Consider the following 13,597-nt stretch of genomic DNA (forward strand, 5'->3'; position numbering starts at 1 on the left):
ACAGTTTAAAGGCTGACAATGTGGCTCGGTGGTAGAGTGTTTGCCTAGCATGCCAGAGCCCCGTGGTCCACACCCGTGTGACCAAACCAAACCAAACCAATGGGTGACAGCATTTGTGGCTACCTGAATTTATAGCTTTCCTGTCTACCCAGCAATCTTTCGCTAAGTGCTTCTTAAGTTAGACATATGTAGTTGGGAAGAGAAAGTCTACTCACAACTGCTTCCCAGGGTTGAGGGACCCCCGGTCTAACTCTCTGTCAAACTCGGTCCGGATGTCTTCCAGGGACCCGTCGTCCCCAAAGGCTCCCCACTCCGTGTTAATGCACATCCTCCCCTCGTCGCCTTCCACCAGGTCAATGTGTCGCAGCTCCTCCATGTAGCAAGCGTTGGTGCCAGTACCTGGGAGAAACAAGGTGGGGAGTCGTGACCACACACGGAAGGGGAGGGGACCTCATGGGCTGCGCAAAGGACGGAGCTCAGGAGGCACCTACCAATGATCAGGCCAACTTCACACTGTTGGTCATCGTAGCCGCAGGTCATCATGGTCCCCACTGTGTCATTCACCACAGCCACAATGTTAGCGTCATAGTCCTGGGGACCAGCGATGAAGAGAACGTCACCATCAGCTCCCACATGGGTGCAGAAATCCCAACCCCAGAGACAAGCTTGGCAGGCATGCTTCAATTCTCACACGCTACCAAGCTAGTGGGTGGCGCTGGCTTCACTGCAGCCAGGACTCAATTAACTGGATTAGAGAGCGGTGATTACGTTATGGAAACTGCAAGGTCCCCTTAATTATCTGGCTCGGGATTCTTTGGGGAGTGTATTTTTCTTGCGGAGCTACCTACATTCCTCTGCAAGCCTCCAAAGCGCAGCTGGCAATTCCGCATGCGCAGGAGGAAAGCAGAGTCCAGTGCTCTAATCCCCCGCAGGTTACCCCGGAGGGTCTCTCTGCCGCAGGCCACCTCTGGTGGCTCTTCTGAGACTTCATATCTGACTTGCTCCACTGGGCTGGGATTCTCACTTGTCCCCTGTCAGGGTGTTCAGACCACAGAACTTCCGTGTCCCTCCCCTCCGGGCAGCATGAGCGGTACGCCGTTTTAAGATGGAGATTGTCCCATACCCGAATCTGCACAACCTAAGAAAAATTACCCCTCGCTTCTTAATGGCTTTATTCAGCAGCTTGACCACGTCTGTCCCTTCCACACCACTGGCTTTGAACCGCTTTGTCCATGTGATCAGGATAGCCTGTGAAAGAAAGTGAGAAAGTGGATGAGAGCAGAATGGCAGCCCACGGCCTTGGGGGCTACTCCTGCACGGGGACAGAGCAGACGCCCTCAGTGACAAGTGGCCTCTACCAAGTCACATTGGAGCCAGAGCTGTCTATCCACTTAATGGGTTCTCCGGGGCAACTTTTTTTTAATGATTTATTTTATTTATTTTTATTTTATGTGCATTGGTGTTTTGTCTGCATGTATGACTGTGTGAGGGTGTCGGAACCCCTGGAACTGGACAATTGTGAGCCACCATGTGGGTACTGGGAATCGAACCGGGGTCCTCCGGTTTGGAGCCATCTTTCTTATGCACACCCAGGTGGATGTCAGCCAGGACCCATTCAAAAGAGCTGAAGAGAAGCCTCAGCAGTTAAGAGTATTCAGTAGCTGGGGAGAGGACCTGAGTTCAGTTCTCAGCATCCGTATTTGATGACTCACAAGCACCTGTAACTCCAGTTCCAGAGGATCTGACACCCTCACCTGACCTTTTTGGGACACAAGGAAAAACAATGGGCCAGCAAGGTGGCTCACTGGGTAAAGGTGCTCCCCAAAAGCACACAAACTTAAAACTGATGGGAGAGAGAGCCAGAGAAACCAGTAAGACCTGGTTGATGGATCACCTCCTCAACTTTTCAGCCAGGCCTCAACTTCCAATCCACAACCAAACAAAAGAGGGAAAAGCCATGCTAAACAAATTAGCCTTGCCAGGGCTGTGGTACTGAAGCACTGTGGGACCTGTGCTGCTTTGAGCCTTCCACCCCCATCTGTACGTGACGCATCCACCATCGGATAGTACGATGCTCATCTCTGCTTGCACGTTCGTGGAGCAACAGCAAGCAGAAGAGAGGCTGACTAGGCTGCGTTCCCGGGAGCATGCGTGAGTTGGGACTTAGCTCTACATTACACTTTGTATCATTGCAATGGTTTTCACACATGGCCTTAAAAAAATAATAGTAAAAGAGAGAATAAAAGAATCCTACTTGGCCGCTCTTTTCTCAGTGGGGAAGGTTGCTATAGACACAGCAGCTTTGCCACGATCATTGGCAAGGCCCTGCTAGCCTCCCAGGGCTTATACAAAGAAGAGGGGCCTGACCTGGCTCTGAGAGGCGTGCAGACTACGGGCTGCACAGGAGTGGGCAAACCCTCATTGAGTTTGTGATCCTACACTCTGGAGCAAGAATAACTAAGCCCAGCATTAGAAATGACCCTGGTTACTGTTTTCTTCCCTTCAGCCTCCACTGAAACAAACACGGACTTGGGTGACTGGAGCCAAGCTCCTACCCACTTCCTGGTGGGTATTATCTCATTCCCCTGAGGAACATTTTGTATGTTGAGAAGAATGGAGTTGGTTTAGCTTTGGGCAATGGAGGCCCCAGCCTTGAACCCTTCCTCCATGGGGGTCAGAGTTGGTAGGTAAGTCACACTTCCGGCTCCTCCTCTGCCCACAACACCCACACCCACATCTGTTCCATCCTGCAGGCTCCTGTCCCCAGGAGGATGTCCCTCCTGCCACCCCTTCCTCCCTGCTTCAAAGACTGCTTTCTGGAGGCTAGGCCATATCCGCTAGCCATGCTATCTCAGGGCCTGGCCCAGTGCCTGTTAGACACTTAGTCATCACGTTGGTCACTTAGCAGCCATCTCGGTTATTAGACCAACTGCCAGGTCTCAAAGAGTAATTGACTTTTTGAGATAGGGTCTCATGTGTCCTACTTTGGCTTTGAACTTGCTAAGCAGCTGAGAATGACCTTGAGCCTCGGATCCTCCTGCCTCCACCTCCCAAGTCCTGGGTTATGACTGTGTTGGAATTACCAGCATGTACCGAGCTGGGGATCAACCCCAGGGCTTCATGCCTACGAGGCAAGCACTGAACTGAGTGGGATCTCTGCCCAGCAATTGGATATTCTGAGAACATATCTTCACATAACTCTTGCTATAGCAAACCGAACTGTTCCATCATTAGCAACGGTTATTAATCTTTTAATGTGCCTAATGTACAAACTAAACTTTCTCAGTGATGTGAAAGTATTGGCAGAAACACACACATACACACATACACACACACACACACACACACACACACACACACACACACAGTTCATCATGATCTAGGTTTAGGTGCCTTCTGAGGAACTGGGACCTTCCTCCCATGTTATCACACAATAGCAAGCGTTGAGGAAGGGCTGGGAGAGGTACTCTGGGGGCCCAACTGCTCTGAACAGCTTGGAGGTATCAAACTGACAGGTATCTAGGGAGTCTAGATGGGACTTACCCAAGTTCCAGATGGAGAGAAGTGGGGACAGGAACATCTCAGAGGTACTCAAGGGAGGGGGCCACAAAATGCAAGGTAAGACCCAGGTGCTCTCGGTTCAATCATGAATAATCCGGGTCACCCCATGAAAGCCTCGGCTCTCTATCCTAAAACAAGAGGCTAGATCTACTGAGCCCTTCTCCTGATTCTGCAGGTCAGACAAACGCACAGCCTCCGGCATCAGGAAAAGCAGCAACAGGGACCCCATCAACAAAGGGGTCCAGGTACTGCCGAAAAGCAAGCATGCAGGACACCCGGTACCCAAATGCTGCAGTAAAGTAGACTGGTGTGAAATCACATTCTCCGCTGGCTCCTGGGCTGCAGGCAAGCCTCAGTTTCTCCATCCATAAGGGGGCTCAGAAGCACTTAACTCACAGAGATTATGTGTTAGCTGTGAAGTGCACTTGAAAACATGGGCCTGGGGCCTGCTGGGCCCTCAAAGTTAACTGGCATTGGTACACACACACACACACACACACACACACACACACACACAGTGGGGTGGGGGCTTGTTCTGACCCTTCACATAGAAAAGGAACAAGCTCCGCCTACTTTTTCCACCTCTTTGCAGCTCTCTGAGGAGCAGTTTTACCACAGGGTAGAGCTGAGTGTATCCTTGCCAAACAGATGCATGAATGAACAGACAGCAAACAGGAAAGTTGCCGGGACAAGTCGGCCACCTGGGAGCTCGACAAGGAAGCCAGAGGTTTCTCTTAAGGAAGACATCCTGATTCCTGAGGCACAGCACCTGCCCAGACTCGCAGTCGCCATGTGGCTTCCAGGTCAACACACTTCAGTCCCGACATCGCTTCTCTGCATAGCTACCGAGCCTGTCTACCTTGCTCACCTACGAGAGCCCCATCAATGGCTCCCTCCACCTGGTGGCTGTAAGTACCATAACTGACCGCTAAAACTACACCAGCAACTAAAGCAACTGGTCGGCAGAACAGGCTGGAGGCATGGCTGAGCGGGTAGAGTGCTTGCCCAGCGTGCACTAGATTTGGGGTTCAGTCCCCAGCATCACATAAGTCAGGCAAGGAAGGAGGACCACAAGTTCAAAGTCATCCTAGGCTACTATCTAGAGAGCAGCCTGGGATGCATTTGCCCCCGCAGAAGAGGTTTGGGGGTGGGGTGGGGCATAAAGAAGGAAAAGAAACACGACCCCACAAGCTCACATTAATTTTGGCAAATGGTTCCAAAACCATGAGGCATGCAAGTCACCCATAAAAGCAAGGGGAAGAGACCTGAGGGCGTGGCTGCCATCTTTGGAAACCAACCGACCCCAAGGCATCCTCACCTCGTCTATTTTGGATTGTCGGCAGGGGAAAGAAAAGGTGAATCCCACGGGCAGTTTCTTGTCTTTGATCTTCCTTTTCTCCATGAAGTCTCCCAGGCACTCAGCGACATGATCAAAAAGCTGGAAGGTACAGAAGAGGGACATCAGGGTGGGGGCAGAAAGAGGACTGTTTCAGAGTGAGTGTGTGCGTGCGTATGCGCACACGTGCATTTGTGGGTGTTTGTACCAGCAACCAGCTCTCACAGAACACCTCCAGCCCCACAAAGGTCACTGGTCATCTAGGCACTGAAGGGACATTAGAAACACAGAGAACCAACAAAGAGTCTTCCATGGCACCCTGGCCATGGGTTTCCATCAGCTGGTCACTCCCTCACTCCCCACGCTGACCCTGGAATTCCTCAGGCAGCTCCATGGTTGGAACTATCAATCAAAGCATTGTGTTTTTGCTTCACCTCCTGGAGGAAAGATGAGCACTTCCTAAAATGCATGGAATCCAAGTGTGGCAGTCACAAGGCTCTCGCAAGTTGCACCTGCCCCATCGCCGACACCCACGTCCAGAAGTATAAGTGGGGCTGGGGGTCTGGATTAGCGTACAGCACTTGTGTAGCCACAACGCCCGTGTCTGATCCCTGGGACCTAACGCCCAAAGAAATATACTAATATCAAACCCACATGACAAGTTAGACATGGTAGCGCAAGTCCACAATTCTAGCACTCGGGAGTCTGAGGCAAGAGGATTGCCTTGAACAAGTTCAAGGCAATGCTAGGCAATGGAGTGAAACCCTGTTTTAAACAATAACAATAAAAACCCAGATGCTACCTTCACGGCCCTGGGGTCTCTCCTGCAACCCCAATTTCTAACACTCTCTTGTAGGACTGGAAAAGGAGCCAGGTGTGCTCTCGGCTGTCTCTATTCTGAGTCATCCACGCATCTTTAAGGGCTGCCCCGCTCATCACTGTATAAATACGCCATGCTGTGACTATCCCACAGCATGCATCCAGCATTGCCACGCAAGCCCGCTGGCTCTGACTCAATACTACTGAGGGTAGTGGGCCTTTGGGAGCCCCCACAGAGCTCCTTGGAGTTCAGAAGAGGATGGTTGGTGTCAAAGTGCCAAACCTTAGTCACCTTGACCCAGCTTAGAGAGGACCTGACTCACTGCTGGGGTTAGGGAACGCCCGGCCCATTCTGACTTGGGAGCCTTGGTGAGGAGTCACTATTACTCAGGCTACACACACTGCAACAGTATCTGGGACTCAAGAGACACGTGACCGTCCTCTCTGGAGAAACCAGGCTAAGCTTCCTGTGACCTACTTCAGACTGATACAAACCCCTTCCTAAGTCAGTTCTTGAGCCCTGTGCCAGCTGCACCGGGGGCTCCAGGCACTCCTGGTCTCGGTGAGCTGAAGGAAGGAAAAATGGTCTTGCGGGAAGGGCAGGGCCTGAAATGGCTCACCGCAGCAGCAACAGGGCCACAGCAGGCACTGGGAACCCATACCCAGCACCTGGAGCAGAGCCAAATGCATCTCCCCATAGCAGCTGATAAAGCCCAGCTGCACTGGGTGTACCGGTGCACACCTATGATCCTAGCACTGGAGAAGCTGCGGGAGGAGGGTCCAGAGTTTCAGGCCAGCCGGAGTGACAGTTAAGTTCCATGCTAGGCTAGGCATCTTAGAGATGCCCTGTCTTCTGGAACAAAAGGTAAGAAATGAGCTTGGGATGCAGCCCAGTGGTGGAGCACTTGTCCAGCATCCCAAGACCCTGGACTCAATACCCAGGACCACAAAGTAAATGGAATGAATGAATGAATGAATGAATGAACCCTCATCACCTTCCTGACAGCATGCTCGTTATTTTAAAACTACACACAGAGGCTCTAGTGACTTATATTTATAATCTCACACTTGGGAGGAAGAGGGAGGAAAATGAGTATGAGGCCAGTCTGGACTATATAGCAAGTTCCGGGCCAGCCTGAGCTAGCTAAAAATAAACAAACATTTTAGGGCCAACAAGATAGCTTAGCAGATAAGTGCTTCCCACCAAGACTGGGAGACTGGGTTCAACACTTAGGCCCCACATGATGGAAAGAAAGAACTACCTCTGACAAGCTGACCTCTGACCTCCACATGCTCCCACTGTGGCACATGTGCACCTCCACACACACACGAAAAAAAATCAATTTTTTTGAGGGGCAAGATGGCTCAGTTGGTAAAGTGCCCTCCCCGCAAGCATGAGGACCCGAGTTCAGATCCCCAGAACACATATAAAGGGCCAGGCGAGGTAGTGTACTGCGGCCCTGGTGTGGGGGAGGAAGAGACAGAGCAGCTCGCCAGCCTGGCCAGTCAGTCAGTGAACCTGGGTTCAATGAGAGGCTGTGTCTCAAACATATAATGTAGAGCGTGTTGGAGAAAGGCTACCTGACAGCAATCTCTGGCCTCTACATTTGTGTTCTCACAAACGTGTATGAGCACCCACACAACTTGTAAATACATATGCTACACACACACACACACAGAGAGAGAGAGAGAGAGAGAGAGAGAGAGAGAGAGAGAGAGAGAGAGTCAACTGACTAGCAGGGCAAATAATGGCAAAACGAAACAAATAAGAAAAGCAACAATGTTAAGTATTATTCAAAATTTATCAAAACTGATGTTTGTGTGTGTGTGAGTGTGTGCGTGCTTACGTGTGTGTGGTGTGTGTATAAGATGTATATGCACATGTGTATCAACATGTGTGTTCCGGTGCTCATAACTGACACCAGGGGACAATATCAAGTGTTCGTTCTGTTTTATTACCTTGAGAGAAGGTGTCTCATTGAATCTGAAGCCAGCGAGCTAGCTCAGGCCTTCCTCCTGTCTCTGTTTTCCGAAAGTATTGGGGTTACAGCCATTTGGGCAGCCACATCCAGCTTGTTGTTTGGTTTTCTTTTTTTTTTTTTAATATTTATTTATTTATTAGGTATACATTATTCTGTTTGCTTGTATGCCTGCAGGGCAGAAGAGGGCACCAGACCTCATTACAGATGGTTGTGAGCCACCATATGATTGCTGGGAATTGAACTCAGGACCTTTGGAAGAGCAGGCAATGCTCTTAACCACTGAGCCATCTCTCCAGCCCTTGTTGTTTGGTTTTCTTTTTCTTTGAGACATGGCTTCTGTGTGTAACCTTGGCTGCCCTGCAAACCAGGCTGGCCTCGGGCTCAAGAGATCCACCTGCCTCAGCCTCCAAAGTGCTGGGGTGGGATTAAAGGTGTGTGCCACCACCACCCGGCTACACCCAACTTTTTATGTGAATTCTGGGACCCAAACTCAGGTCCTCACTTTTGTGCAGCAAGGACAATGACAGCCGAGCTGACTCCCTGGTCACTTAAGCCGTGTTTTAGCGATGTTGTGTGTAGCTTCTGAAATCAGAAAGCTGAAAACCGAGGGAGGCTTTGAGATACCATGTGGGTGAGAGGGGAGAAAGGGAGACTGAGTGGGGGCCCTGCAGGGTGAACATACTGTCTGCTCATCTCTAAGCTTAACAGTATTCCAGATGACAGGTTTAAAATCCGTTTAAAACATCAAGCCGGGCAGTGGTGGTGCACACCTCTAGTCCAGCACTTGGGTGGCAGAGTCAGGTGGATCTCTGTGAGTTCGAGGCCAGCCTGGTCTACAAGAGCTAGTTCCAGGACAGCTAGACTGTTACACAGAGAGACACTGTCTCGACAAACCAAAAAACAAAAAAGCAAACAAACAAACAACAACACCCCAAACATCTACACATCACAGAGGATGAGATCCCCCACAGGATCCAGTCCCTTAAGCCTTCATTGTTCATAGCCAGTGAGTCTGAGCAGCTCCAGGTAACATGAGGACCCGGGTCACCACAGAGCTCCACAGAAGTAGTCAGCGATCTCAGGAGATGGGCCACTCGATACCAGGCAACCGCTATCACCAGAATGCTGCTAGAGATGTTCTAACTTCATCCCCATCCTTCCTCCCACCCTGCTCCCCTAGCATCCTGATCTAAGCTCCTGTCCACGGCCACATTTTCTCATCATCAAAGATCTAAGAAACAAATAGAGGCTCAGAGGTTATGGAAGTTTGAACGTAACTGACCCCCCATAAACTCATAGGGAGCGGCACTGTTAGGAGGTGTGGCTTTGTTGACGTAGGTGTGGCCTTGCCAGAGGAAGTGTGTTCACTATGGGGGTGGGCTTTGAGGTTTCCTATGCTCAAGACACTACCAAGTGGTCAGTTGACTTCATGTTGCCTGCAAGATGTAGCGCTCTCAGCTCCAGCACCACATCTGCCTGCATGCCGCCATGCTCCCCACCATGACGATAACGGATCGAACCTCTGAACTGTAAGCTACCCAATTAAATGTGTTCTTTATAAGAGTTGCTGTGGTTACGGTGTCTCTTCACAGTAATAGAAACCCTAACTGAGACAGAGGTCAAGAACACTCAAGTTAGGTTGGTGGCATCCATATCAGGTGGCTCACAATACCTGTAGCCCCAATTCCAGAGGACCCAATGCCTTCTTCTGGCCTCTTGGGGTATTTACACCTACAGTTATGTGGCACACATTTCTATAATTTAAATTTTTGCTGGATGTACTAAGGCACACCTCTAACCTCAGCTCTGGGAGGCAGAAGCAAGTGGATCTCTGTGAGTCTGAGGTCAGCCTAGATTGCAAAGTGAGTTCCAGGACAACCAGGGCTATATAGTGGAACCTGGTTTCAAAGTAAATAAACAAATGAAAAAAAGGAAAAGAAAAAAAAGTCCTAGTGGCTGAAACTGTAGCTTCTAGGGGTGAGATCACCTCTGAAATCTCAGAATTTGTCCAGCTACTAAAACAGCTGACAAGAGCTTCTCATGAAGATGGACATAACGGATACCTACGCCACAGGGTTGCCACGGTGATTAAATGAGTCACGAGACAGAAAGTGTTTATGTGTCAGCCATTTGCACATTACAAGCGTGGCACTTGATGTGTGCTATAAAATAAGACACCGCGCCACCACCGTCATCATCGTTTTACGTGACTTAGAAGGAATGAAGAAACAAACAGCAGGAAGCGAAGGTTCCCAGGGATAAGAAGGAAAACTGGGGGCCAGGCTGGAAGGAAATTACTGAGCAAGTGTCCCCTAGGATGGAGGCACCCCCTAAACAAGCCCTAAGAGGCCGAGGCACACAGGGAATGTTTGCATGCATGCTGACAGTCTCAGCAGTGGCTCAACCTCGGGACCAACAACAGCGATAAGCCAGCACTTGTTAGGCAGACCAGGACCTGCCAAGCAGGCTGCTGGCTACCTACAGAAAAGAAGCCACTCAATGGGCAATGGGGACATGGGTAGGAGACCTCCCTTTCCCACGCAGTATCCTTGAGCTGAAGGGACCAGTCTCTAAAGCCCAGTGATGGAGGCAGGACCACCTAACGTGGCTTCACCTGCCTCCGTGGCTGATGATAAGGCGCCTTGCCCACGTCAGAGACAGAGTTTCCTTGCACATTCACTGTGTTATGCTCTGAAAAACTCGGAATCCAAGCAGCAGGCAGAGTTCAAGGCCAGGACCAGCTCCTGTCTAGGTGGGTTGCTCTGACTTCAGCCACAGTAACTTAGGCACTAAGTGGGATCCTCTAGAGAAGGCCCCTGGGCCTCACCTCACAGGCCACCCCAGAACCATGGCTTTCTGTGGAGAACTTGAACACCATCCCCAGCAGGAATCAGGCAAGCTTCTAACTGTACCAAGACCACAGCCCCACTGTGGAATGTGGGTGGGTACAAGCTCCCATCCATAAGAGTAATGGAGCACCCCCGTGTGATAGGCTCAGGGGACCCAGAGATGAGTGAAAACCCGAGGGGACTTCCAGAACCTTAGTCACAGGGTCCTGGGGAGATAGGGACCCACCACACATCACAAAACAGGTCTTCTCCACGTGTGCACACATCCTTTGGTGAGGAAGGTTGGCCCTGCTCAAGGTCCTGCGGAAGGAGGAGAAGCTGGGGGTATAAATGCAAGGAGAGATGGCCATTTCCAAAGCAAAGCTTGCAGCCTCTGCTGGCTGAACCAAGGGTGTGTGCACACCATTAAATCAAGAGCACAGAGCTCCCGCTACCCCAAGCTGGGAACCACTCCACTGGGCCTGGCTTCCAGGGAGTGGGTGAAGAAGCCAGTGGTCTGAGAGACGGGCATTTCTACCCAAAGGGTAGGCTAACCCTCTGCCAAGGAAACAACCCCGGATCCTTTAGGAGCAAAAGCACTTGCAGCAACGCCATGGGGCCTCCCTCCTCACAGCCTTCACCCGCGCCCACACCACCAGTTCACCAGACGGTGCATGCCTCTTCAGGCATAAGCAGCTCCACACAGCTGCCTCCTCCCTCCACTGGGGGTCCTTTACAATCGACACTTGTGACAGACCGCCAGTGAGTCCTGCCATGCCCCAGCTTTCAGAAGTCTGGCCCCTGTGGGTGCTCCAAGGGATGCTGGCTCAACTGAACAGAACGAGGAAGACGAGGACCCACCTGGCTTCCACTGCCGTGTACGATGTTCTCTGGGGTGTCGTAGACCTCAGACTCCATGAAGACATTCTGGTTCTTGTCATGATTCACCTGCACCCGCAGGATACGAAAGGAAGACCCGCCGAGATCCAGGGCGATGAAATCCCCCTTTTCTGACAAGGGAGGAAAGAGGTGTCATGTCAGATTGAAGTGTGAGAAGACCCTGGGGGGGATCCACCCTTTGGATCTGGCCCTATCTGTCTCTGCCACCAGCCATACGGCACGTTCAGCATAAAGTGCGTTCATCTCGCCTGGCCCTGCTGGAGCAACTCTAGTCTCACACTGCAGAAGAGGCGTGGAACAGGACACAAGGCTCCATTCCACCTTCCTCGGATTCCTTAGCCCTTTTAAAGAGCAGCACTGATGCCCATAAATAAAGACCACACAACGCTGACTTTTTAGTTTGTTGAGATGGGGTCTCAGGTAGCCCAGGCTAGCCTCAACATCGCTATGTAGCTGAAGATGACCCCAGACTCCCAACCCTCCTACCTGAGCCTCCCAACTGCAGGGATTAAAGGTGTGTGCCACCACACCCAGCTTGCACAGGATTTCAGCACAGGAAAAGCCTGTGCTGAGGTCCATCCTATGCCTGGGGTTCCTTCCACGTTGGCTCAGATGCCAACTATGGCTTGCCCAGAGCTCCGGTTACTCCTTGGGTTGATTTTCCATTATTGTTGTAAGATATATACAACATGAAGCTTAGCACTAGGACCATTTGAGTGCACAGCTCAGTGTCGTGAAGAACAACGCAAGGTTGAGCAGCTATCGCTACTGGCGAAACTTTTCTATCACCCAATGTGACTTGGATACCATTAACCAGTAATTCCTCATCCCCATCTCTCCCTAGGAACCCCCACTGCACTGTCTGAAAGTGACCCGTTCTAGACATTTCATATGTGGAATCAGGCATAAATAGTGTTTTGTGACTGGTGGCTTTCACTTCGTATAGTGTCATTGATGTTACAGTCCAGATTACCAGGCCAGGAGTGATAGCCACCCTTGTCTCCTTAAGTACCAGTAGCCCTCATATCCACGGCCATCAGTATCAGCCTACGGAACCTCACTTTCCCTGAGGATAACTAACACACACAGCACACGCACACACAGTTTGCCATTTGAGTCACACATCATGCAATTCATTCATTCAAAGTGTACGTTTCAAGCCAAGGATAGAGGTACATGCCTGTGATCCCAGCACTTAGGCTAAGACAGAAGGATTACAAGTTCGAAGCTAACCTGGGCTACACAGTAAAAACTTGTCTAGGGTGAGTGTATATTTTAAAAAATCCAAAGGTTAGGATATAGCTCAGTGGCAAAATACTTGCTCAGCATATGAGAGGCGCTGGGGTTGGTCCATAACACCACAGACAAAAAATAAATAAATGGAATTAAACAACACTTTTCTGGGCATTTCATATAAATGGTTGCTTTTTTTCGCTTAGCAAAATGTTTCCCTAACGTGCCTCTACGCCGCACTATTTATCAGCATTCCGCTCCGTTCTTTTTGTGGTTAGTGCCATCCCGCTGTCTACACACGCCACATCTCACTCATTCCTTCATTAGCTGGTTGACATGGGCCGTGTCCACTTTGGGCTGGTATGATCAACACTGCCAGGCACACTGGCACACGGGCTTGTGTGTGTGTGTGAGTGTGCACATGCAGACACGCATCCTCATTTCTCTTGGCTGTATGCAGGGGGTCGGACTGCCTGATAAAGCATGGTTAGCCTGTAGAAATGCCAGTGTCTCACAAACTGGCTGCATTACTTTCCTGTTTGTGATGGATGAAATCTCTAGTTTGTCTGAACCTTCAGGAACGCGTGTGTGATGTCATTTTCCACTGTCACCCACATCTCTCTGATGAATGCTGACGTTGGAACATCATCTACCTACAGACTGCCCATCTATATCCACCCAGACCCTTTGCTCAGATCAAAACAGGAGGGGTCTTGATGTCAGATATATGGGGGTATGAGGACTGATCACTCAAGCTTGGCAATGTGAGTTCAACCCCCAAACCAAAGTAAAATGCCAGATATGGTGGTGCACATCTGTAAACATCTGTAACCCTACTCCTACGGCCACTTGGGAGGCAGAGGCTGGAGAATGGGCTGGAAGCCTGTGGGCCAGTCTGGAGTGTACACTGCAGCAAAGGAAACGGGGGCTCTGTGTCA

The 13,597-nt window shown here is 50.6% G+C and overlaps 1 protein-coding gene across 1 annotated transcript in view; it reads right to left on the minus strand.

The window, feature by feature from the left end:
• Window positions 1-13,597, minus strand: part of Hk1 (hexokinase 1) — a 66,445-nt gene that overhangs the window by 23,553 nt on the left and 29,295 nt on the right. Inside the window, exons 3-7 of the mRNA XM_005360103.3 lie at window positions 11,388-11,536; window positions 4,880-4,999; window positions 1,153-1,248; window positions 492-591; window positions 216-399 (exon numbers count right to left, since the gene is read on the minus strand). Coding sequence (XP_005360160.1) covers window positions 216-399; window positions 492-591; window positions 1,153-1,248; window positions 4,880-4,999; window positions 11,388-11,536 — 649 coding nt within the window. The remainder of the gene's footprint in view (window positions 1-215; window positions 400-491; window positions 592-1,152; window positions 1,249-4,879; window positions 5,000-11,387; window positions 11,537-13,597) is intronic.

The sequence above is a fragment of the Microtus ochrogaster genome, linkage group LG2, assembly GCF_000317375.1.
Source record: "Microtus ochrogaster isolate Prairie Vole_2 linkage group LG2, MicOch1.0, whole genome shotgun sequence".
In the NCBI taxonomy this organism is placed as follows: Eukaryota; Metazoa; Chordata; class Mammalia; order Rodentia; family Cricetidae; genus Microtus; species Microtus ochrogaster.